At 57.0% G+C, this 25105-nt stretch overlaps 1 protein-coding gene across 1 annotated transcript; it reads left to right on the forward strand.

Moving 5' to 3' along the window:
• Nucleotides 1-11314: 11314 nt before the first annotated feature.
• On the forward strand, nucleotides 11315-24290 carry TNNT1 (troponin T1, slow skeletal type). Its single transcript, XM_077806948.1, has 13 exons — nucleotides 11315-11346; nucleotides 11744-11757; nucleotides 16223-16258; nucleotides 17433-17465; nucleotides 19968-19989; nucleotides 20457-20520; nucleotides 21511-21627; nucleotides 22278-22355; nucleotides 22471-22581; nucleotides 22849-22958; nucleotides 23691-23781; nucleotides 23926-23966; nucleotides 24245-24290. The coding sequence occupies exons 1-13, from the start codon at nucleotides 11315-11317 to the stop codon at nucleotides 24288-24290; spliced, it is 795 nt and encodes a 264-aa protein (XP_077663074.1).
• The last annotated feature ends 815 nt before the right edge of the window (nucleotides 24291-25105 follow it).

Here is a 25105-nt window from a genome sequence, read left to right on the forward strand (position 1 = left end):
ATTTCTTCAATGGGCTGGCAGCATTGCCTGGCCTGTTCACTGTTGTACCTGAAGGCTGCTTTTGGGTGTTCCCACCTTACACCATGTTTCCCTGACACGCACCATATGTAGCCAAATTTCATAACTTCCCATGCAAGGCTAGCGCATAGGACTTAACAGGGTATTCATGTATCAGGGAGTGGCCATGTTAGTCCGTATCCACAAAAACAACAAGGAATCCGGTGGCACCTTAAAGATTAACACATTTATTTGGGCATAAGCTTTTGTGGGTAAAAAACCCACTTCTTCAGATGCATGGAGTGAAAATTACAGATGGAGGCATAGATATACCAGCACATGAAGGGAAGGGAGTTACCTCACAAGTGGAGAACCAGTGCTGACAGGGCCAATTCGATCAGGGTGGATGTAGTCTACTCCCAACAATACATGAGGAGGTGTCAATTCCAGGAGAGGCAAAGCAGCTTTTGTAATGAGCCAGCCACTCCCAGCCCCTATTCAAGCCCAAATTAATGGTGTTAAATTTGCAAATGAATTTTAGTTCTGCTGTTTCTCTTTGAAGTCTGTTTCTGAAGTTTTTTTGTTCAAGTATAGCTACATTAAAAGTAGGGTTTATTGAGTGTCTGAACCAAGCACAGAAAACTCTCAGGGCCTCAGGCCTGGCCTCCCTCAGCAGAGCACATCCCAGTCTCCCCTGCATCCAGGTGGGCTCTGCCTGCTCCCTCTCTCCAGCCCAGAGTCCTCCTGCTTCCCAGCTGATCTCACCGGCCCCAAGTCCCACCTCTGTCCATTGTCTTCTCTCCAGGTAAACAGGGTCGCCTGGGCTCCCTCTCCCCTCTTCTGTCCTCTGGCCTCTCTGGCTGGAACCAGCTGGTCTGGTCACCGGGGTCCTCTCTTCACAGCCCATTGTCCTCCCACTGGCCGGACCCGGCTGTGACTCCCGAGCTGGGCCTCCCGGTCACCAGGTCACCAGTCGCTGCGGTCTCCATTCTCCAGGCCATTGGCCGGGGTCCCAAGCTCCCTTGCTGGTCCTCTGTACCAACCAACTCCCTCTCCCATCACCTCGTTCAACCCGTAACACGCAGGGAAACTGAGTCCCACCCCCTCTGCATGCAAACCACTGAAAAACCAAGAAAACCCCCCCACTTTGTCAACGCTGTTAGGATCATCTAAGGATCCTTAATTTACTTTAGAGTGGTAGCCATGTTAATCTGTAACAGCAAAAAGAACAAGGAGGACTTGTGGCATCTTAGAGACCAACAAATGTATTGGGCATAAGCTTTCGTGGGCTAAACCCACTTCATCAGGTGCATGCAGTGGAAAATACAGTAGGAAGATATATATAAATGTAGGGGACAATTTCCTGGTGCAAGTGCTAGAGGAGCCAACTAGGGGGGGCTTTTCTTGACCTGCTGCTCACAAACCAGAAAGAATTAGTAGGGGAAGCAAAAGTGGATGGGAATCTGGGAGGCAGTGACCATGAGTTGGTCGAGTTCAGGATCCTGACACAGGGAAGAAAGGTAAGCAGCAGAATACGGACCCTGGACTTCAGGAAAGCAGACTTCGACTCCCTCAGGGACCTGATGGGTAGGATCCCCTGGGGGAATAACATGAGGGGGAAAGGAGGCCAGGAGAGCTGGCTGTATTTCAAAGAATCCCTATTGCATTACAGGGACAAACCATCCCAGTGAGTCGAAAGAATAGTAAATATGGCAGGCGACCAGCTTGGCTTAACAGTGAAATCCTTGCGGATCTTAAACATAAAAAAGAAGCTTACAAGAAGTGGAAGATTGGACAAATGACCAGGGAAGAGTATAAAAATGCTGCTCGGGCATGTAGGAATGAAATCAGGAGGGCCAAATTGCACCTGGAGCTGCGGCTAGCAAGAGATGTTAAGAGTAACAAGAAGGGTTTCTTCAGGTATGTTGGCAACAAGAAGCAAGCCAAGGAAAGTGTGGGCCCCTTACTGAATGAGGGAGGCAACCTAGTGACAGAGGATGTGGAAAAAGCTAATGTACTCAATGCTTTTTTTGCCTCTGTCTTCACGAACAAGGTCAGCTCCCAGACTGTTGCGCTGGGCAACACAGCATGGGGAGTAGGTGGCCAGCCCTCTGTGGAGAAAGAAGTGGTTAGGGACTATTTAGAAAAGCTGGACGTGCACAAGTCCATGGGGCCGGATGCGTTGCATCCGAGAGTGCTAAAGGATTTGGCAGCTGTGATTGCAGAGCCATTGGTCATTATCTTTGAAAACTCATGGCGAATGGGGGAAGTCCCGGACGACTGGAAAAAGGCTAATGTAGTGCCCATCTTTAAAAAAGGGAAGAAGGAGGATCCTGGGAACTACAGGCCAGTCAGCCTCACCTCAGTCCCCGGAAAAATCAGGGAGCAGGTCCTCAAGGAATCAATTCTGAAGCACTTACACGAGAGAAAAGTGATCAGGAACAGTCAGCATGGATTCACCAAGGGAAGGTCATGCCTGACTAATCTAATTGCCTTCTATGATGAGATTATTGGTTCTGTGGATGAAGGGAAAGCAGTGGATGTATTGTTTTTTGACTTTAGTAAAGCTTTTGACACGGTCTCCCACAGTATTCTTGTCAGCAAGTTAAAGAAGTATGGGCTGGATGAATGTACTATAAGGTGGGTAGAAAGTTGGCTAGATTGTTGGGCTCAACGGGTAGTGATCAATGGCTCCATGTCTAGATGGCAACCGGTATCAAGTGGAGTGCCCCAAGGGTTGGTCCTGGGGCCAGTTTTGTTCAATATCTTCATAAATGATCTGGAGGATGGTGTGGATTGCACCCTCAGAAAATTTGCGGATGATACTAAACTAGGAGGAGTGGTAGATACGGTGGCAGGTAGGGATAGGATACAGAGGGACCTAGACAAATTGGAGGATTGGGCCAAAAGAAATCTGATGAGGTTCAACAAGGATAAGTGCAGGGTCCTGCACTTAGGACGGAAGAATCCAATGCGCCGCTACAGACTAGGGACCGAATGGCTAGGCAGCAGTTCTGTGGAAAAGGACCTAGGGGTGACAGTGGACGAGAAGCTGGATATGAATCAGCAGTGTGCCCTTGTTGCCAAGAAGGCCAATGGCATTTTGGGATGTATAAGTAAGGGCATAGCCAGCAGATCGAGGGACGTGATCGTTCCCCTCTATTCGACACTGGTGAGGCCTCATCTGGAGTACTGTGTCCAGTTTTGGGCCCCCCACTACAAGAAGGATGTGGAAAAATTGGAGAGTTCAGCGAAGGGGAACAAAAATGATTAGGGGTCTGGAACACATGACTTATGAGGAGAGGCTGAGGGAACTGGGATTGTTTAGTCTGCAGAAGAGAAGAATGAGGGGGGATTTGATAGCTGCTTTCAACTACCTGAGAGGTGGTTCCAGAGAGGATGGTTCTAGACTATTCTCAGTGGTAGAAGAGGACAGGACAAGGAGTAATGGTCTCAAGTTGGTTTAGGTTGGATATTAGGAAAAACTTTTTCACTAGGAGAGTGGTGAAACACTGGAATGCGTTACCTAGGGTGGTGGTAGAATCTCCTTCCTTAGAAGTTTTTAAGGTCAGGCTTGACAAAGCCCTGGCTGGGATGATTTAATTGGGGATCGGTCCTGCTTTGAGCAGGGGGTTGGACTAGATGACCTCCTGAGGTCCGTTCCAACCCTTATATTCTATGATTCTATGATATATATATATATACATATACACAGAGAACATGAAAAAATGAGGGTTGCCAAACCAACTCTAATGAGAGTAATCAATTAACTTGGGCTATTATCAGCAGGAGAAAAAAAACTTTCACACACACACACACCAAAAACACTAACCCGGGAACCTATCCTTGCCCGTTGCCAACTCTGTCCACATATCTATTCAAGAGACACCATCATAGGACCTAAGCACATCAGCCACACCATCAGGGGCTCATTCACCTGCAGATCTACCAGTGTGATATATGCCATCCTGTGCCAGCAATGCCCCTCGGCCATGCACATTGGCCAAACCGGACAGTCTCTACGCAAAAGACTAAATGAACACAAATCAGACGTCAAGAATTATAACATTCAAAAACCAGTCGGCGAACACTTCAACCTCCCTGGACACTCGATTACAGACCTAAAAGTCACAATTGTTTAAAAAAAAAACTTCAAAAACAGACTCCAAAGAGAAACTGCAGAACTGGAATTAATTTGCAAACTGGACACCATTAAACTAGGCTTGAATAAAGACTGGGAGTGGATGAGTCATTACACAAACTAAAAACTATTTCCCCATGAAGAAAAGGAGTACTTGTGGCACCTTAGAAACTAACAAATTTATTTGAGCATAAGCTTTCGTGAGCTACAGCTCAATTCCTTGGATGCATTCAGTGGAAAATACAGTGGGGAGATTTATATGCACAGAGAACATGAAACAATGGAACAAACAAACATGAAACATACACACTGTAACAAGAGCAATCAGGTAAGGTGAGCTATTACCAGGAGGAGAGCTGTGGGGGAATACACATGGGGAAATGGTTTTACTTTGTGTAATGACCCATCCGCTCCCAGTCTCTTCAAGCCTAAGTTAATTGTATCCTACTCACACCTTCTTGTCAACTGTTTGAAATGGGCCATCCTGATTATCACTACAAAAGGTTTTTTTCTCCTGCTGATAATAGCCCACCTTAACTGATTACTCTTGTTAGAGTTGGTATGGCAACCCCCCTTTTTTCATGTTCTCTGTTTATATATATATATATCTCTTGCTACTGTGTTTTCCACTGCATGCATCTGATGAAGTGGGTTTAGCCCATGAAAGCTTATGCCCAAATAAATTTGTTAGTCTCTAAGGTGCCACAAGTACTCGTCATTCTTTTTAATTTACTTTAATGACAAGCCTTTCATTATCTTAATCTCCTGGTTTCTGTTCAAACAAACTCCCTGCCCCAAAGGCTGGGCTGCTCCCAGTTTGGGGATTTATTACAAAGCACACTCTGGCTTAGCTGTGTTGCAGTTAAAATCTCCATCTGGGGCTAGGGTGAGTAGACCTCCAGTTTGAAACCCAGGGGAGCTAAATCCATCCCCGCCCCACCTAAATGGCACCCCCTGTGGCGTTCTGTACCTTGGGGGAGCGTCCTGTAACCCCCATATTCCTCATTTATATAGAATTGTGATCTTGCATAGAAATCAGGCCATGTGAGGGATCGTGGGAAAGGTTAAAGCTCCTCTGAAAGTCACTGTTCTATCTAAATATGTACGTCATTAATGCATGTGCGTTATGCGAATGTGTTATCGGGTTGTCACTAAAATATGCAGTGAGGTTGGGGAGTGCCCAGATGCCAGCTCTCAAGAGACACTGACAAGGCGGGTAACCAACGCCATGGGGGGAGGGGTGCTGAAGAGACATCACCAGCCATTGTCCTGCCTGGGAGTTACAATTCGATGACTCACTCACAGGAAACACACTGGGGTGTTGCTGGGGGACTCAGCAAGGCCCCGCCAGACATTCCTGGACTTGTATTCTCCAAGCACATGGACTGAGGGTATAAAACAGAACACGGGGCCCCCATGTTTTGCCTTATCTCCTCACCCACTTACACTGCAGGCAACAAGGACACTCAGAAGGCTGAAGACTGCAACAGAGGAGACTGGTCCAGGTTTCAGGGGTGAAATCTGCGTACTATGAACTGCATTACCCAGTGGGGTGAGAACAACGGCTTCATCTAGATGTTGTCCAGTCTAAAAGCGTTGAGAGTTTTACTCCTGGGGGAATTCTGCGCCAAAAAGTTAAAAATCCTGTGCACAGTATTTGAAAATTCTGAATATTTTATTTGTCAAAATAACACAAGATAATCACACCACTTTCAATTATTTTTTGGTCATTAGTTTCAAAATACCTGTCAGCAAGTACGTCTGTAACAATACAAACAACAAAAAAAAGATTCAGGAAATGTTTTTTGACAGGTAGATTCTTTACTAGGTATGTTAATACTGAACTCTGACTAATAATTCAGAACCATATTTCCCGCACCCCTCAGAAGCAGTGCAAAGGTGTGGGGGAGTCAGGGGTAACAGAGGAGCTGAGGGAGAGTGAAGTAAATTGCTGAGAAGGAGCCTGGATGTGAACTTGAAGGTTTGTTGAGTATGGGTGAGAAAAGAATGGAACAGGTTTTTTGGGGGTGGGTGGGGAGGGATAATTAGGGAGCTTCCCCCATGCAGACCCTGGCTGACCCCTAACCTCTCCTATTCAGTCAGGCACATTTGCCCCATCCCTATGTGTTCCAGCACCCCTATGTGTCCTTGCACCCCCTGTCTACATGTGTCCCTCCGCCCCCACTCAGACACCCCGTCATCCATCCCCACATGGCCCTGCACCCCTCCCCCTTCCTCTATGTGGCTCTGAACCCCCTCCCCATCCCTATGTGTCTCTGTGCCCCCACCCAGCCACCCTCTGTCCCTCTGTGTCCCTGTCCCCCCATCCCCATGTGTCTCTGTGCCCCCACTCAGCCACCCTCTGTCCCTATGTAGCTCTGCACCCCCTCCCCCCATCACCAGGTGGCCCTGCACCTCCCTCCCCACTGTGGCCCTGTGCCTCCACTGCCATTCAGCCCCTGTCCCAGTCTGTCCTCCCCCACTACCCCTTATGAGCCCTTTTCTGACCCCCCCCGTAGCCCACACTATCTGTCTTCCCATAGCTCTTGTCTCCTGACTTGGCCTGACAGGCGCTGCAAAGATGCACCGCTCATTAATTATGATTATCGTTAATTATGTGCATGCGCAGGGTCACAGAATTCCCCCAGGAGCAGAGTTTAGACTGTGGGCTTCTATTTCATGTTCTTTTGGTAACTAACGCGGACTTTTTGCCTATCACTTATAATCACTTAGAATCTCTCTTTTGCAGTCAGTAAACTCATTTTACTGTTTATCTTCACCAGTGAGTTTGCCTGAAGCGTGCGGTAAATCTGCTCAGGTTTACAAAAGCTGGTGTATGTCCACTTTCCATTGACGAAGTGGTGAACCAATTAATAAATATGCACTGCTTGTCCTGATGGTGTATTCCTGAGGTACAAGGCTGGGAGCTGGGGGGACGTAGCTGGTGCCTTTCTCGGCATGATTCATGAGGGGCTCTGGGAGTATTCATGCAAGCTAGCTGGGTGTGGGGGCTCCACGTGCGGTTGTGCTGAGTGATCACAGCACCTGGAGGGGTTTGCTGCTTGTCACTAGCAAAGCATCGTGAGAGATAGCCCAGGCTGGAGAGAGTTCAGGGGGCCCAGCAATCCCACAGTCCCAGGCTGCCCCCTGGGGATCCCATCACACCCAGCCAGCCAAGTGAAATACGATGAGGATGAGTTAAAATCTTATTCACCATATAAATAGTCCTTGGTGCTGACTCCGTGGGGGCTCCAGGACTGGTGCACCCATGGAAAAAGAAATGGGTGCTCAGCACCGACCAGCCACAGCTGATCGGCAGCTGGGGAGGCACTTGGGGAAGGGTGGAGTGGTGGGTGGGCAGGGGCTCAGGGAGGGGGTGGAGCATGGGCAGGAAGAGGCGGGGTGGGGCGGGGCCTTGAAGCAGGGGTGGCGTGAGGGCAGGGCCTTGGGGGAGGGGGCAAAGTGGGGGTGGGGCCTCAGGGCAGAGCACCCCCAGGGAAAAATAAAACTCTGCACCTAACTGAAAAGTTCTACCAATCCTGAGAGATCGGACACGTTCCCCGCCAGGTCGATGAATATTTCAGATCTTGCCCAACTACCCGCTTCCAGCCCATTCTTTGGAGCTGTCTTGAGAAGGAAACGGCGCAAGGTGAAAGGCTCGTTAGCTACACAGGTCTGAGGGGAGATTTTAGGGCAGGTTGGTTGGCCAGACAGGGAGCCATTGTGTTGCAAGAAGTTGTTTCGGACTGAGCTGCACGGGTGAGAATGGGATCGGGCGCCCGTGGGCCGCGTCTGTGTCGATTCCCCCGGGAGAACTGGCGGGGCGGGCGGAGGATCCTGACCGGCACAGGAGACCTCAATCTGGCGACTCAAGACCGCCACTGTGGCCGTGAAGTCAATTCTATTTCCTAGGAATACACAGGGAATCAGCATAAAGCAGTGGTCCTCAAACTGGGGTGGGGTGTTCAGGAACATTTCGGGGGGGTGCAGTGGGGCCAGGGCCAAGCCCCATGGCAGGGTGGGGAGGGAGCACCACACAGCCCCGCTCTGGCCCCAGCTCTGCTCCGGCCCTGCCCCCAGCTGTGGCCCTGGTCTCCCCTCCCAGCCCTGCACCCGGCTGCTGGCCCTGACTGCGGCCGGGCAGCAGCTCTGCTCCCAGCCCTGACCACGGCCCCGCTCCTGGCCCCAGCTCCACCCCCAGCCCCAGCCCTACCTCCAGCTGTGGCCCCGCCCCCAGCCCCGCCCCCAGCCCTGGCCCTGACCGCAGCCCAGGCTCCACCCCCAGCTGCGGCCCAGCCCCTAGCCCCAGCCCCAGGCCCCGCCCCCAGCCTTGGGCCCTGACCATGACCCAGGCTCCACCCCCAGCCCCAGGCCCCGCCCCCAGCCCTGGCCCTGACCATGACCCAGGCTCCACCCCCAGCCCCAGTCCCCGTCCCCAGCCCTGGCCCTGACCGCAGCCCAGGCTCCACCCCCAGCTGCGGCCCTGCCCCTAGCCCCACTCCCAGCCCTGGCCCCAGCCTTGGGTCCTGACCACGACCCAGGCTCCACCCCCAGCCCCAGGCCCCACCCCCAGCCCTGCCCCCAGCCCTGACCCCTGGCTCTTGGCTTGGCCACAGCTCCAGCCCCAGCCCTGGCCCCTGCTCCCGGCCCCGGCTCCCTACCACAGCTCCTGGGCGGGGGGAAGGGAAGGTTTACGGATGGGGTAAAGGGGGGTGTGACGTGAAAGGTTTGGGGCGCTGGCATCAGGCCATTTACCATTCAAAGCTCCCGAGACAGTTTACCACAAACTCCAAAGCGAACTAGAGATGCTGCCCGGTTCCTCTGGCTGCCGACGTCCCCCTTTGATCTCGGAGCGAGCGGCCAGGGTCGGCGGTGGAGCGTCCCCCAGCTAATCTGGTGGCACCGGTGACACCTCACCAGCCAGGGAAACACCGAGACATACAGTCGGTGTCGCCTTTAATTCGCGAACGCTGCGAGTCCCCGGTTCCCAGCCCCGGGCCGCCTGACGCGGCTTGGTTAGCGCGTTACCCGGCTCGGTGGCTGGGGAGGGCTGGCTGGCCAGGGGTGATGTGGGATGGATGGATCCCCCCCCCCCGCACCCCGCAAGCTCCCCTCTCCCCCAGCTGTGCCCCCATGGCGCAGGCGGTGCCGGCCCCGTGAGCTCACTGCTCCCAGTTTAGAACAAAGCTCAGCAATGTTCCCGCTGCCGTGACAGGTGTGCAGGGACTGGGGGTGAGATCAGGTACCTGGGGATGGAACCCAGGAGTCCTGGCACCCAGTCCCCCCAAATTCAAACCCTCCAGGCCCCACGCCCCTTCCAGAGCCAGGGCGAGAACCCAGGAGTCCTGGCTCCCAGCCCCTGCCCCCCACGCTGTGTCTGGGAGGCATGGATTCTTTCTACAGAATTCCCCAGCTTGCTAGCCCAGCCCCCAGCCCTGCCGGTGCCCCTCACTCCCGACCCACAGCCCCCTGCTAGCCCAGCCCTGGGCTCCCCCCAGCTCTGCCAGTGCCCCTCACTCTGGACACCCCCCAGGCTATGTTTATCTCCCCTCTGACAGCTGCAGAGGCTCGGGTTACCCTGACATTTCAGCCCAGGCATCCCTGGAACAATGGAATCAGAACCCAACAGTGTCTATTCTTTCACTCTCCCCATCCTCCTGCCCTCCTTGCTGGAGGCACTGCTGTAGGGAAGCTCACAGTGCCAGGGTCCCCAGCTGGGGCACTGCTGTGGGGAAGTTTGCAGCACTGGGGTATCCAGCTGGGGCACTGCTGTGGGGAAGGTCGCAGCGCCGGGGTCCCCGGCTGGGGCACTGCTGTGGGGAAGCTCGCAGCGCTGGGGTCCCCGGCTGGGGCACTGCAGTGGGGAAGCGCGCAGCACCAGGGTCCCTGGCTGGGGCACTGCTGTGGGGAAGCTCACAGCACCCCCCCCAAAAATCCATCTGTCTGTTCATGTCCCCCTGTTCCTATTAATATGAATTTTTTCCCCTAGGAATTTGCTGATGACATCACAGGCATGTCACACCCCCTCCAGCCAATCATGTGGGAGGGAGCTGGGGGGTCTGGTGTCTGGTTCCCCCTAATAAATCCCCCCCCCCACAGCACAGAGAGTGACTCTGTGCGGTGCCTGAGGAGCCCTGAACCAACTGCCCATCCCCAGGTACCAGGGCTGTGGGGTTCTGGGGGGGGGGGCTGCAGGGTGGGGGCACCTGGGGTCCCCCACTGGGGGGGATCCATGGTGAAATACAGAACTGCCAAAGACCCCCTCAACCCTGTCCCCCAACTCATCCCTGACCTCCTAGTCTTTCCCCCTGAATGCACCCTATAAACTTCCCTCAAAGTCTTGCCCTGACCCCCCAAAACTTGGCCCCAGCCCCACCCCCAGCCCCTCCAAACCTTCCCCCCAAACTCACCCCTGACCCCTGGAACCTTCTCCCCAAACTCCCACCTGGCCCCCCAAGCCCTCCCCCAGTCACCCCTGACCCCACCAAATCCTCCCTCCCAAAGTCACCCCAACCCCCCAACCCTCCCCCATTCACCCCTGAGGCCTCCAAATCCTCCCTCCCAAAGTCACCCCAACCCCCCAACTCTCCCCCAGTCACCCCTGACCCCTCCAAATCCTCCCTCCCAAAGTCACCCCAGAACCTGCCCCCCAACTCACGCCCGCCAGGCAGGTGCTGGAGGGCGGCTGGGGGGTGCTGGTGGGCGGCTGGGGTACAGGGGGTGTGAGGAGCCAGAGGACAGCGTCCCCAGAGGCCCGGGGAGCAGAGCGGCTGCATCTCTCAGCCCGGCTGAGACCGGGACGCTTGGCGCAGGAGTGACGGCGGGGGGGCATGGTGGGGGGGTCTGGCACAGGGCAAATCCTGGCATCTGGCCACCCGCCTGCCCGCATTGTTATTTAGAGACACAGAGAGACAAATGCAGGAGACAAAGGCAGCCAGACCCCGAAATAGCTCTGACCTTTCGGCAGCTGCCGGCTCCCCCCCACAGCGCACCCTGAGCTCTGAGGCCACCCCAAGGACAGCCCAGCCCCCCACCCTGTTCCCCAGGCCCTGCCGTGGCCCCTCACTCCCGACCCGCAGCCCTCTGCTAGCCCAGGCCTGAAACCTTCCCCCACCACCAAAGTGCTAATCTGTGTCTATTTCTCCCCACCACAGGTGAAGCCCATCAGCCATCACCATGTCTGATGCAGAAGAAGTGGAGTATGAGGAGTAAGTGAACGTCCCCGCACCCCAAGTCAGCCAGACCCCGCCCTGGGGCCGGATGGGAGCCAGTGCCCCCTAGAGAAGAAAGGGCCCGTGCCCCATTCCCTGCCCCCCGCCGCCTCTCCTGAACCAGCCAGCCCCCACCCTGGGGCCGGATGGGAGCTGGTGCCCCCAAGAGGGGAAAGACCCCGTGCCCCATTCCCTGCCCTGCCCTCCGAGCCAGCCAGTCCCTGCCCTGGAACTGAATTAATTTGGGCTGCCCCATGGATTTTAACCCTGGGAAGGCAGGGGGGTCCCTGGCACACAGCAGCCCTGGATGAGTCAGGACCCATGTCAGGTGCTGGCTATACTAATATGCAACAAGCTTCTCTCTCTCTCTCTCTCTCTCTCCTTTTCTCCGCAGGGAGCAGCATGAAGGTACGTGACGCTTTCCTCCCCCCCCCCACCACAATCAGTTAATCCCTGGTCTCTGTTAATTAGCCATTATTAGCGAATGACTGGGGCCTCCACTGGCAGTGAGAGAGGAGGAGAAGACCCCAGTGGGTCAGTCTGGGGCAGGAGTTGTCTGAGCCACTGAGGGAACGTGTGGCCAGGGAAGAGGCCAAGGCCCTCTCGGATGGGTCAGGCCAGGTATTTCCTTCTCAGTCGCTCCATCCCCATTTGTTCTTAGGCCAACCGGCATCTGTAGCTCATGGATAATCGGGTCGTGTTACAATGGACATACAGGGATTCATCCCATGATATGAATCTCTTCTTACCTAATAGGGCAATAGGTACAATCTAGTGTGGTTAATAACCAGTCACTAGCCAATCAGTGATTAAATGATGGTTAGTAACTTCATCATTGTGTAGCCGTGTTTACAGACAAATAATCAATGACCAGTGGCTAATAATTATTTCCAATACTAAATGATTAATCATTTACTTATCCTGTTTAGATTGTAATATTTATTGCTGGCTGATAATGACGAACAGTAACAGAGAGTATAATTATTATGTAAATATTTTATTATTCAAATATTTAATGATAGCAGGTTATAATGACGATCAATAATGATTGGTAATTTAATCGTTACATACAATTTTAATGTTTACTTAGTTAATGACAAGTGGTTAATTATGATCTTAATAATGCAATTATCATTTAAATATTTTACTATTTGAATATTTAATTATAGGTGGTAATTACTATCAATAAGAAATGGTTCATAATTTAATGATTCTATACAGATTTTAACAGTCAAATATTTAATGGCAGATAGCAGTTATCAATAAGAAATGGTTAAAATTTATTATCTTCATATTTTAATATTTAAATATCAATAACAGATGGTTAATAATTATAAATAATAATTTGCTAATCATTTAGTTATATATTTTATATTCAAATATTTAACAACATATGGTTAATCAATAAAATTATTAATTTATATAGATATTTTATATTGAAATGCTTACTGACGGGTGTTAATAATCAATTATAAATTCTTACTAATGTACTATACACACATTTTAGTATTTAATGGCTGAAGGTTAATAATTACTATCCATCAGAATTACTATCCTAACCCTAACTCTAAGTATCAACATCATTCAGCCTGCTACTTTCCCTTAAAGGCTATTTTGTATGGATATTATTAGTTGTTATTATTTATGGTTATTTATTTGACCCACATCTTATGGCTGCCCCAAGTGCTGCTTTGGGAGGGGCTGGGTTTAGGGGCATCATTATTAGAATCACCTTCCAATTCCCTTTTAATTTCTAAATTTCTATCTGCAGACAAATATTGGTAGGTCCCGCCTTCTTAAAGGGAAAGTCATCATCCGACATATTCCGCCCCTAAAACAGGATGGCAAAGTGGCTTCCCTATGCTCCACCCACAACTCCCCTTTAATGTTTCAATTTCTGTCTGCAGACAAGTATTTGTAGGGCCAGCCTTCTTAAAGGGCAAGGCTGCCTGGACAGGAATCCATCTTGTTTCACAGACTTAGCTGCTCTTCTGAATGGAATTGGGGGTGGGGTGGGGGGGCTTATGCCCCCGCCCCTGTTCCCCTTTAAATAATCAAATTTGTGTCTGAAGTCAAATATGCTCTAGGCCTGGCCCCAGTGTGAGGGGGAGGGTGGGGTGGGGGGATGGCTGGAGGAAGGAAGGACGGAGGGTTCCAGCCCCCACCCCCCCCAACATCTGTCTCTGACAGTCTGTCTTTTTGTCCCAGAGGAGGCGGCTGCAGGGGAAGAGACGGAGCCCCCGGCTTCTTGGCCGGGGCTATCACAGCCTCTGGGAGACCTGGTTCCCCCCCACTGATACCCCCCAAAAAACCTTCCCCCTGTGACCGGCTGCCTGGATGGGCCGCACTGAGAAGGCCACCCTGAGGGCAGACTGCAAGAACCAGGGCAGCCGCCCCACCTCCAAACTGGTGGTTTACAATCAGATTAATCGAGCCAGTAACAAACCAGCTTCTGTAGCACCAGGCCGGTTAACCCGAAGCCGAACGCCACCCCCTTTAGGTTCCCATCCAGTCAGCCCCATCAAATATAGTGAGAGGTTATTCAAAACCCCATTTTACCCTGGGTGAGGTTCTTTCTAATCCCAAAGGATCAGACACAATTGCTCCCCGGTCAATGAATATTTCAGATCTCGCCCCACCCCCCCACCCCCAAACACACGCTCATGGCCAATCCTCAACCCCAAAACCTGAGACTGCTCAGGAAAAATAAAAGACAAGGGTCCCAAAGGGTGAACTGCGGGTTTCGAGGACAGATGAGGCCCAAGGAGTTATTACACCACACATCGCATCCGGGGGATAAGATTTGCTCTCTGAGTCACTAGAAGACAGCGACGGAGCATTAGGGGACAGGCACGGGATGGATGCAGCCCAGCATGGGGAGTAGGTGGCCAGCCCTCTGTGGAGAAAGAAGTGGTTAGGGACTATTTAGAAAAGCTGGACGTGCACAAGTCCATGGGGCCGGACGAGTTGCATCCGAGAGTGCTAAAGAAGTTGGCAGCTGTGATTGCAGAGCCATTGGCCATTATCTTTGAAAACTCATGGTGAACGGGGGAAGTCCCGGACGACTGGAAAAAGGCTAATGTAGTGCCCATCTTTAAAAAAGGGAAGAAGGAGGATCCTGGGAACTACAGGCCAGTCAGCCTCACCTCAGTCCCCGGAAAAATCAGGGAGCAGGTCCTCAAGGAATCAATTCTGAAGCACTTACACGAGAGGAAAGTGATCAGGAACAGTCAGCATGGATTCACCAAGGGAAGGTCATGCCTGACTAATCTAATTGCCTTCTATGATGAGATTACTGGTTCTGTGGATGAAGGGAAAGCCGTGGATGTATTGTTTCTTGACTTTAGCAAAGCTTTTGACACGGTCTCCCACAGTATTCTTGTCAGCAAGTTAAAGAAATATGGGCTGGATGAATGCACTATAAGGTGGGTAGAAAGCTGGCTAGATTGTTGGGCTCAACGGGTAGTGATCAATGGCTCCATGTCTAGTTGGCAGCCGGTATCAAGTGGAGTGCCCCAGGGGTCGGTCCTGGGGCCGGTTTTGTTCGATATCTTCATAAATGATCTGGAGGATGGTGTGGATTGCACCCTCAGCAAATTTGTAGATGATACTAAACTGGGAGGAGTGGTAGATACGCTGGAGGGCAGGGATAGGATACAGAGGGACCTAGACAAATTGGAGGATTGGGCCAAAAGAAATCTGATGAGGTTCAACAAGGATAAGTGCAGGGTCCTGCACTTAGGACGGAAGAACCCCATGCACCGCTACAGACTAGGGACCGAATGGCTCGGCAGCAGTTCTGTGGAAAAGGACCTAGGGGTGACAGTGGACGAGAAGCTGGATATGAGTCAACAGTGTGCCCTTGTTGCCAAGAGGGCCAATGGCATTTTGGGATGTATAAGTAGGGGCATAGCGAGCAGATCGAGGGACGTGATCGTCCCCCTCTATTCGACACTGGTGAGGCCTCATCTGGAGTACTGTGTCCAGTTTTGGGCCCCCCACTACAAGAACGATGTGGAAAAATTGGAGTCCAGCGAAGGGCAACAAAGATGATTAGGGGTCTGGAACACATGACTTATGAGGAGAGGCTGAGGGAATTGGGATTGTTTAGTCTGCAGACGAGAAGAATGAGGGGGGATTTGATAGCTGCTTTCAACTACCTGAGAGGTGGTTCCAGAGAGGATGGTTCTAGACTATTCTCAGTGGTAGAAGATGACAGGACAAGGAATAATGGTCTCAAGTTGCAGTGGGGGAGGTTTAGGTTGGATATTAGGAAAAACTTTTTCACTAGGAAGGTGGTGAAACACTGGAATGTGTTACCTAGGGAGGTGGTAGAATCTCCTTCCTTAGAAGTTTTTAAGGTCAGGCTTGACAAAGCCCTGGCTGGGATGATTTAATTGGGGATTGGTCCTGCTTTGAGCAGGGGTTGGACTAGATGACCTCCTGAGGTCCCTTCCAACCCTGATGTTCTATGATTCTATGATGCAGTGTCTACCAGCTAATTCGATCCAACCAGCAGCTTGCGGTAAATGGAAACACATTTAGCAGCTGCTCTTTGTGTCTCTAACAATGCTGGCAAACGGGTTAAAGGCTCAAGGCTCCTCAACACGGCTCTGATACCTGTCTACCAGGAATGGCCTTGTTCACCGTGGCTGTGCCCTTTTGAAACGTCCTTAAGGGTTGCTTCCAGGTCACCCAGCCTGCTGATTTGCTTAACCTTATGGGGTCCAGCTTTACACTCCACCCCCCAAAACCTTCCCCCCAGACACCCTCCCCCCGGACTCCTGCAATCTGCCCCCTGAGATGGGACTCCGGGAACACACAGCCCAGCACTAACCCCTTGCTCTCTTTCTCTCTCTCTCTCTCTCTGAAGAAGAGGAACAGGCTGAGGAGGCTGAGGAGGAGGAAGGTGAGACAGCTGCGCACCTGCCCCCCCCATGCCATGGGGACCCCACTCTTTCCTCTAGGTCACCAGGAGCAGAGACCTCACATTCCAGCTGGAATCAGGAACAAGCAACTTGATGGGAGTGGGGGCTAAGGGTAGAATGGGGCTGGGGCTGGGTGCCAGGACTCCTCGGTTCTCTCCCCAGCTCTGGCAGGGGAGTGGGGTCCAGTGGTTAGAGAAGAGGGGACTGGGAACCAGGACTCCTGGGTTCTGTTCCCATCATGTTTGCTCTCGTCCATGTTAGGTTTTCTCTTCACAGGCTTCCTCCTTTCTGGTTTGTCGGCTGAAGGGTTTTTTCCTCCCCAGGGGTCTGGGGGTGGGGCAGCCATGGGGGCATCAGCCAGGGTGGGGGCAGTGCAGAGGATGCCAGGTGTGTTCCTGACTTGGGACATCTCCCCACTGCGTTACTGCAGGGCCCCTCCCCCCCACACTGCATCACTGCAGGGCCCTCCCCACTCCCCTCCACTGCGTCACTGCAGGGCCTTTCCCCCTCCCCATCACTACAGGGCCCTTCCTCCCCTCCCCTCTACTGTTTCACTGCAGGACTCTTCCCCCCCTTCCCTTCACTGCATCGCTGCAGGGCCCTTCCCCCCTCCGCTCCACTGCAGGGCCCTTTCCCCCTCCCCCACACTGCATCACTGCAGGCCCTGCCCTCACAGCTGCCCAGTGCATCTCTGTCCCCCACTGCATCACTGCAGGGCCCTTCACTCTCCTCCCACCACTGCGTCACTGCAGGGCCCTTCCCCCGCAGCCCCCACTACATCACTGCCCCCCACTGCATCACTACCCTCCCACTGCGGCACCCTTCCCCCCTCACTGGATCACTGCCCCTCTCCCCTCACATCCCATCCCGCTTCGCATGTGTTGGGGGGGGCACACTGTGATCTCACCCGGGTGGGGGAGGGGGATGGGCAGGGACATTGAAAGGGGGGCAGGGGGGCAGTCCCTCCCCCACTAACGAGTAACCGGATTTAACGGGCCCCCACCCGAGCCGCCTTGGTTTAACCGCCTCTCCGTTTCTCTCCCGCGCTCGCTCCCCCCACCCCTGATCCCTCCTCCCTCCTCCCCAATCTTCCCTCCCCTCCCCCTCCCCCATACCTGCCCTTAAACCCTTGCCCCCCGCCCCATGGCTGTGCAGTGTCTGAGGAACCCCAGCCGGCCGCAGAGCCAGGTATTTTCCTGCTTCGCTTCCTCCTTGGAGAAATACCCCTGAGGTGGGGGCTTCGGTGGGGCGCCACCCTGCCCCCACCGGCTGAGGGTGGGGGGGTGGTGCCGGCGGAGCGGGGGATGGGCAGAGCTGGGCTGGGCCCCCCAGGCCTTATCCCCCCCCCCAGGGTAAATCACACACCCCCGCCCCCGGGCCTGGTGTCCGCACTGTCCAGTCCCCAGGAGGGGCAGCTACGATGGCTGGACACGGGGGTGGAGGGACAGACACAGGGGTGTATGTGGATGGATGGATAGAGAGATATGGATGGGGGGTGGCTGGGGGTGGATAGAGGGGGTGGCTGGGGGTGGGTGAATGGATGGGAGGTGGATGGGGGGCTGGGGATGGATGGGGGGTCTGGGGGTGGATGCGGTGGATAGAGGAGGGTGAATGGGGCGGATGGGGTAGATAGAGGGGGGTGGGTGGATGGGGGGTGGCAGGGGTGGATGGTGGGGGTGGCTGGGGTGGATAGAGGGGGGTGGCTGGGGGTGGATAGAGGGGGTGGATGGATGGAGGGTGGCAGGGGGTGGATGGTGGGGGGTTGCTGGGGGTGGATAGAGGAGGATGGGTGGATGGGGGTGGACAGACGGGGTGGATGGGGGGCTGAGGGGGGCTGGGGGGGCTGAGGATGGATAGAGGACAGTGGCTGGATTGGGGGTGGATAGAGATGGGTGGGTGGATGGGGGTGGATAGACGGGGTGGCTGGGGGTGGGTGGCTGTGGTGGATAGAGGGAGGGTGGCTGGATGGGGGTGGCTGGGGGAGGATAGAGGGGTGGATGGATGGATGGTGGGGGGTGGGTGGGGGTGGATGGGGGTGGAAAGATGGGGTGCGTGGGGGTGGGTGGAGGTGGATGGGGTGGTTAGAGGGGATGGATGGGGGGGCTGGGGATGGATAGAGGGGGATGGCTGGGGTGGATAGAGGGTGGTGGTTGGATTGGAGGGGTGGAGGTGGATAGAGGGGGGATGGCTGGGGGGGATAGAGAGGGGTGGCTGGGGGGCAGGGGGTGGATTGGGGGGGCCTGGGCCTTGCCTAGAAATGGCTGGTTTTTGGCATGGAGGGAGGGCGCCACCTAGAGGCCGGGGATCCCTGCACCCCAGTGATTGACACCTCCACCCTCCCACTCTAGCCTGGTCCCTGGGTCCCTGGCACGGCCCCCGCCCAGCTCTGCCCGGGGCGCCCCCCTCCCCCCGTATGTTTCTCTCTATATCTCAGCCTGGGGGCAGGTCAGGTGGTAAATCCCTCGCCGGCCAGGCTGGGCTGGGATATAGACGTGGGCTCCCGCAAACCCAGCGTGCGTGGCCGGCCGGTGCGGGTCCCGATACATGGGTGGCCGGGCGTGTGCTCCCCATGTATCCGCGACGGGTCTGGGGTGCAGCCCGGGGCCTGGCGGGAAGAACGGATCGCTATGACCGGCGACCGTATGGGATACAGTTCGGTTCCCAGGTGCATGGCCATGACCCAAATATACATTCACGGGGTTCCGTTGTCACGGGGGAAGGTCTGAGCTCAGCTTCCCCAGGGTCAATCCGGAGTCACTTCTGTTTGCAGTGGGAACAGGGCCGGATTCTGATCTCAGTCCTCCCCTCCCACCCCACCCCAAATCCAGAGTCACTTCTGTTTGCAGTGGGGACAGGGCCGGATTCTGATCTCAGTCCTCCCCCCCCCGCCCCATCCCAAATCCGGAGTCACTTCTGTTTGCAGTGGGGACAGGGCCGGATTCTGATCTCAGCTCCCCCTGGGTCCATCCGGAGTCACCCCTGACTGCACTGGGGAGGAGGGGGCTGGAAGGGGAGCTGCTGGGGGGGGGGGCGCTGAATGTATATGAGCCTCTATCTACATAGAGACGTGGCAACTGCAGAGCTTGCTTGCCTCTAAAACTACTCACGAGAGACACGGTCTGTGTCCCCTGGGGTGGGGGAGCCCCCCCCCACTGCAGGCCCCTTGCGGAGGACACGTCCTCCTTACCCTCCTTCTCTAACCCTTTACTTGCCCCCCAAAAAAACCTTCCATTGGAAGGACTTTTTTGCTCTTTCTTCAGCATCATCCTCCACCAAACCCTTCTCCGCGGCTATTCTTATGACACCCCCTCCTTGGATCTCCGGTGCCGCTCCCTGCACCCCACCTTGCAGCCCCCCGCACTCCTCACAGATTTTCTTCTCTTCTTCAGGGGTACATTTTTCTTCCTCCCTTTTTTTCCCTTCCTTTTTTTTATTTAACAGCCAGGACTCTCTCCATCCCCGCCCGAGGGGGGCCATCTGTCCATGGATTCCCCCCCCACACATCAATTCTCACCTCCCCTTATGAAGGTACCCCGACATCTGAACTGGATACAGGTGGAGCATATCAGGGGCTTTCTTGCTAAGAGGTTTTTGGGGTGTGTCCCCCCCAGTCCCCCACAATTTCCCCCCCCCCACAAGTAGTTTCCCTCTCTCTGTCTAATAACAATGTTTCTCTTGTTCTCTTCACAGAAGAGGAGCGTCCCAAACCCAGGTAACTGCGGTACCCATTGGGGGGGGGAGTTTAAGATGGAGGATTCACTTCCACTCACAATTGGGGTGCAGCCTGCACCCCACAAGTCAGAGCAGGGAACCCCACAACCTGGACAGGAGTGCTGTCCCAATGCACTGAGCGACTCTATATAGCCAGCCCACGCGCCCCGCCTGAGAGGGGCTGCATCCTACCGCTGGGCGAGGGGTCCCTGTGTGCCCAGCCCCCACGCCCCACCCCAGAGGGGTTGCATCCTACTGCTGGGCGAGGGGTCCCCGTATATGCAGCCCCCGCGCTCGACCCCAGCGGGGCCGCGTCTTAGTGCTGGGCGGGGGGTTCCTGTGTGCCCAGCCCCCCGCCCCACCCCAGAGGGTCCGAGTCCTGGGACCGGGGGAGAGGTCTGAACTTGTAACAGTCAGTCGTGAAACCCTTTCCTCTTTGTCTTGTTTCTTATCCCTTCCCGCCCGCAGCAGGCCGTTAGTTCCCCAGCTGGCCCCCCCGAAGATTCCCGATGGGGAGAGAGTGGACTTTGATGTGAGTGTTGTGAGAGAGATCCCGCTGGGCTGCGGGGAGCAGGGCGGGGGGCTCAGTGGGGGGTGCTGGGCTGCAGGGGGGCTCAGCGGGGGGCACTGGGCTGCAGGGAGCCGGGGGGAGCTCAGTGGGGGGTGCTGGGCTGCAGGGGGGCTCAGCGGGGGGCACTGGGCTGCAGGGAGTGGGGGGGAGCTCAGCGGGGGGTGCTGGGCTGCAGGGGGGCTCAGCGGGGCGCACTGGGCTGCAGGGAGCGGGGGGGAGCTCAGTGGGGGGTGCTGGGCTGCAGGGGGGCTCAGCGGGGGGCACTGGGCTGCGGGGAGCGGGGGGGAGCTCAGCGGGGGGTGCTGGGCTGCAGGGGGGCTCAGCGGGGGGCACTGGGCTGCAGGGAGCCGGGGGGGGCTCAGCGGGGGGCACTGGGCTGCAGGGAGCGGGGGGGAGCTCAGTGGGGGGTGCTGGGCTGCAGGGGGGCTCAGCGGGGGGCACTGGGCTGCGGGGAGCAGGGTGGGGGGCTCAGCGGGGGGCACTGGGCTGCAGGGGGGCTCAGCGGGGGGCACTGGGCTGCAGGGAGCAGGGGGAGCTCAGCGGGGGGTGCTGGGCTGCAGGGGGGCTCAGCGGGGCGCACTGGGCTGCAGGGAGCGGGGGGGAGCTCAGTGGGGGGTGCTGGGCTGCAGGGGGGCTCAGCGGGGGGCACTGGGCTGCGGGGAGCGGGGGGGAGCTCAGCGGGGGGCACTGGGCTGCAGGGAGCCGGGGGGGGCTCAGCGGGGGGCACTGGGCTGCAGGGAGCGGGGGGGAGCTCAGCGGGGGGTGCTGGGCTGCGGGGGGGGCTCAGCGGGGGGCACTGGGCTGCAGGGAGCGGGGGGGGGGGCTCAGCAGGGGGCGCTGGGCTGTGCGGGACTATGGGCTGAGCAGGGGCTGTTGGGCGCGGGGGGCTCAGCAGAGGGCACTCCCCCCCACGGGGGGTGCCCCCCAGCTCATGCTGTCTCTGCCCTCCAGGACATTCACCGCAAGCGCATGGAGAAGGACCTGCTGGAGCTGCAGACGCTCATCGACGTGCACTTCGAGCAGAGGAAGAAGGAGGAGGAGGAGCTCATCGCCTTGATGGAGAGAATTGTGGGTTCTGGGGTGTGCGGGGCGGGGGAGGGCGGTTGTGGGTACATAGGGCAGGGCAAGGGATTGTGGGTACTGGGGGTGTGCTAGGCAGATTGTGGGTGCAGGGAGCAGGGCAGGGGATTGTGGGTACCAGGGGGGTGTGCCAGGCGGATTGTAGGTACAGGGGTCAGGGCAGGGGATTGTGGGTACCGGGGGGAATACCAGGCGGATTGTGGGTACCAGGGGGGTGTGCCAGGCGGATTGTAGATACAGGGGGCAGGGCAGGGGATTGTGGGTACCAGGGGGGAATACCAGGCAGATTGTGGGTACCGGGGGGCAGGGTAGGGGATTGTGGGTACCAGGGGGGTGTGCCAGGCGGATTGTAGATACAGGGGGCAGGGCAGGGAATTGTGGGTATGGGGGGCAGGGCAGGGAATTGTGGGTACCGGGGGGAATACCAGGCGGATTGTGAGTATCAGGGGGGTGTGCCAGGCGGATTGTAGGTACAGGGGGCAGGGCAGGGGATTGTGGGTACCAGGGGGAATACCAGGTGGATTGTGGGTACCGGGGGCATGCCAGGCGGACTGTGGGTTCTGGGGAAGAGGTGGAGCCGGCCGGAGGGCGCTGCGGGTGGCAGGCCATGCCCTGACCCGTCACCGGGCCCCTGGCAGGAGCGCCGCCGAGCGGAACGGAACGAGCAGGTGCGGGTCCGGACCGAGAAGGAGCGGGAACGCCAGGCCAAGCTAGCGGTGAGTCCCCCCACATCCCCTCCCCACTCCTGGGCTGGAGCGGGGTTGTCCCCTCCAGTCTGTGCCCCCTCCAGCTGCGTGGCTGACAGCTCTGCTCCCCCCCAACAACATGCAGGAAGAGAAGCTGCGCAAGGAGGAGGAGGAGGCCAAGAAACGGGCCGAAGACGACGCCAAGAAGAAGAAGGTTCTGTCCAACATGCCTCATTTCGGCGGCTATCTGGTCAAGGTGAGGGGGGGGGCCAGGGAGGGTGTGCAGGGGGGAGGAGTCTGGGGAGCGGTCTGAAAATCACCAGCTGCTCCACCCCAGAGGCAGCTGCATCTCGGCGCCGGGTGAGGGGTCCCCGTATAACCAACCCTGGCGTTCCACCCCAGAGACGGCCACATCTCAGCACCGGGGGAAGGGTCTCTATAACCAGCCCCCTGATCCCCACCCCAGAGGAGCCGCCTCTGGAGGGAGCCCGTGTTGACGTGACCCCCATGCCCTGTTTGCCAGGCCGAGCAGAAGCGGGGCAAGCGGCAGACGGGACGGGAGATGAAGAACCGAATCTTGGCCGAGCGACGGAAGCCCCTAAACATCGACAGCATGCGGGAGGATGAACTCAGGTACAGTGGGCGCAGTAGGGGTGGGCGCTCAGGGGACTTCATTTCCCACGATGCTCTGTGCTGGGTTCCCATTTCCCATGATCCCTTGGGGTTAGCAACCATGGCTCCCCCTTGGCCATCTATGGTCCCATTTCCCATGATGCTCTGAGCTTTGTTCCCATGATCCCCTGGGGTTAGCAACCATTGCTACCTTGGCCGTCTATGGTCCCATTTCCCATGAGGCTCTGCACTTGGTTCTCATTACCCATAATCCCTTGAGGTTAACAACGTGATCGATTGCTACTTTGGTCATCTGTGTCCGTTTCCCTTGATTCTCTTCTCTTGGTTCCCATTTCCCATGATCCCCTGGGGTTAGTGACCATGGCTACCTCTTGGCCATCTATGGTCCCATTTCTCATGATGCTCGGCGCTTTGTTCCCATGATCCTTTGGGGTTAGCGACCATGGCTACCTCTTGACCTGTCTATGCCCCCATTTCCCATGATGCTCTGCACTTTGTTCCCATGATCTCCTGGGGCTAGCGACCATGGCTACCATGGTCCGTCAATGCCCCCCTTTCCCATGATGCTCTGCGTGTCGTTCCCATGAGCCCCTGTGGCTAGCAAGCACGGCTACCTCGGGCGGCACATGCCTCCCGTTTCCCGGGGTGCTCTGGATACGAGGGGCCCGTGTGGGGCGGGGGGCTGACTGGCAGCTGCCCCGATCCCGCCAGTGCCTCCTCCTGGCCCCACAGGGAGAAGGCCAAGGAGCTGCACGAGTGGATCCACCAGCTGGAGTCGGAGAAGTTTGACCTCATGGAGAAACTCAAGCGCCAGAAATACGAGGTGAGAGAAGGGGGCCGGGGGGGCCTTTCCCCGCTAGGGGGCACCGGCTCCATCCAGCCCCGGGGTGGGGCATTGGCTGCCCCCGGCGGGGGGGGGAACGAACAGCTGGGTAATAACTGGTTCTCCCCCCCGCCCCGTTTGCAGATTAACATCCTTTACAACAGCATCAGCCATGCCCAGAAATTGTGAGTAGCCTCCGCCGTGTCCCTCTCGGGGAAGTGTGTGGGGGGGTCCCGGTCCCGAGACCAAGCCCCGCAAATGCTTCTCCCCCCTCCCAGCTCCCCGGGCGGGCGGGGGAGGGGGGCAGCGCGGGGCGGATGCCAAGGCCAGCTGGCCGGTGGGGGGGGGGGTTGAGGCCGGGCTGGACCCCGGGGGAGGGGCCCCGGGGGGGGGGAGGGGGGCGGGGATCTGGGGCGCTGCTGACGCCTTTTCTCACCCGCCTCCTCCCCTGTTCTCTTCGCAGCAAGAAGGGGGCCCCCAAGGGCCGCCTGGGCGGCCGCTGGAAATGAGCCCGGAGACGGAGCAGCCTCGGCCCCCCCAGCCCCCCACGTGGAGACCTCCCCCCCCCCGCGCGTCCCCCGCAGCCCATCAGCCGGGGGGGCCTCCCCCTGTGCCCCCCCGCGTGGGCCTGGTGCCTCCCGCCGCCCGGGCAATAAACCGGCCTCCCGCCCGCACAGGCGCCGCCTCCGAGTGCTTTGTGGGGGGGGCGAAGGCAGCTGGAGCATGACCCCCCCGCGGCAACCCACGTGCGCAGACACCCCGCGGCTGAGTGGGGGCGGGACTCTCCCACGCCCCGCCCACAAAGGGCGCCTTGAGGGGAGGGGTCCGAGAACAGGCCCCCCCGGGGATCCGCTGCGGGGGGGGGGAGATTCCCCAGACTCCATTTCCCATGAGCCCCTACGGAAACCGGCGAGGAGGCGGGGCCAGGACTGGACGGAAGCCGGCAGGAGGGGGCGGGTCCCTGGCCGAGCGGAAGGCGGGAGGCGGCGGGGTACGGAAGCCGGCAGGAAGGGGCGGGTCCCTGCCCGAGCGGAAGGCGGGAGGGGGCGGGGTACGGACGCCGGCAGGAAGGGGCGGGTCCCGGGCCCAGCAAAAGGCGGGAGGGGGCGGGTCCCGGGCCGAGCGGAAGGCGGGAGGGGGCGGGGTACGGAAGCCGGCAGGAAGGGGCGGGTCCCGGCCCGAGCGGAAGGCGGGAGGGGGCGGGGTACGCAAGCCGGCAGGAGGGGGCGGGTCCCGGCCCGAGCGGAAGGCGGGAGGGGGCGGGGTACGGAAGCCGGCAGGAGGGGGCGGGACCCGGCCCGAGCGGAAGGCGGGAGGGGGCGGG

The sequence above is a fragment of the Eretmochelys imbricata genome, unplaced genomic scaffold, assembly GCF_965152235.1.
Source record: "Eretmochelys imbricata isolate rEreImb1 unplaced genomic scaffold, rEreImb1.hap1 Scaffold_39, whole genome shotgun sequence".
In the NCBI taxonomy this organism is placed as follows: Eukaryota; Metazoa; Chordata; order Testudines; family Cheloniidae; genus Eretmochelys; species Eretmochelys imbricata.

Bases quoted from the DNA above. Each gene is read 5' to 3' on its own strand.
- TNNT1 (XM_077806948.1), top strand. From the start codon at position 11,315: ATGTCTGATGCAGAAGAAGTGGAGTATGAGGA. The intron at 22,356-22,470 runs GTGAGTCCCCCC...AACAACATGCAG, and splicing joins AACGCCAGGCCAAGCTAGCG to GAAGAGAAGCTGCGCAAGGA. The intron at 23,967-24,244 runs GTGAGTAGCCTC...TTCTCTTCGCAG, and splicing joins ATCAGCCATGCCCAGAAATT to CAAGAAGGGGGCCCCCAAGG.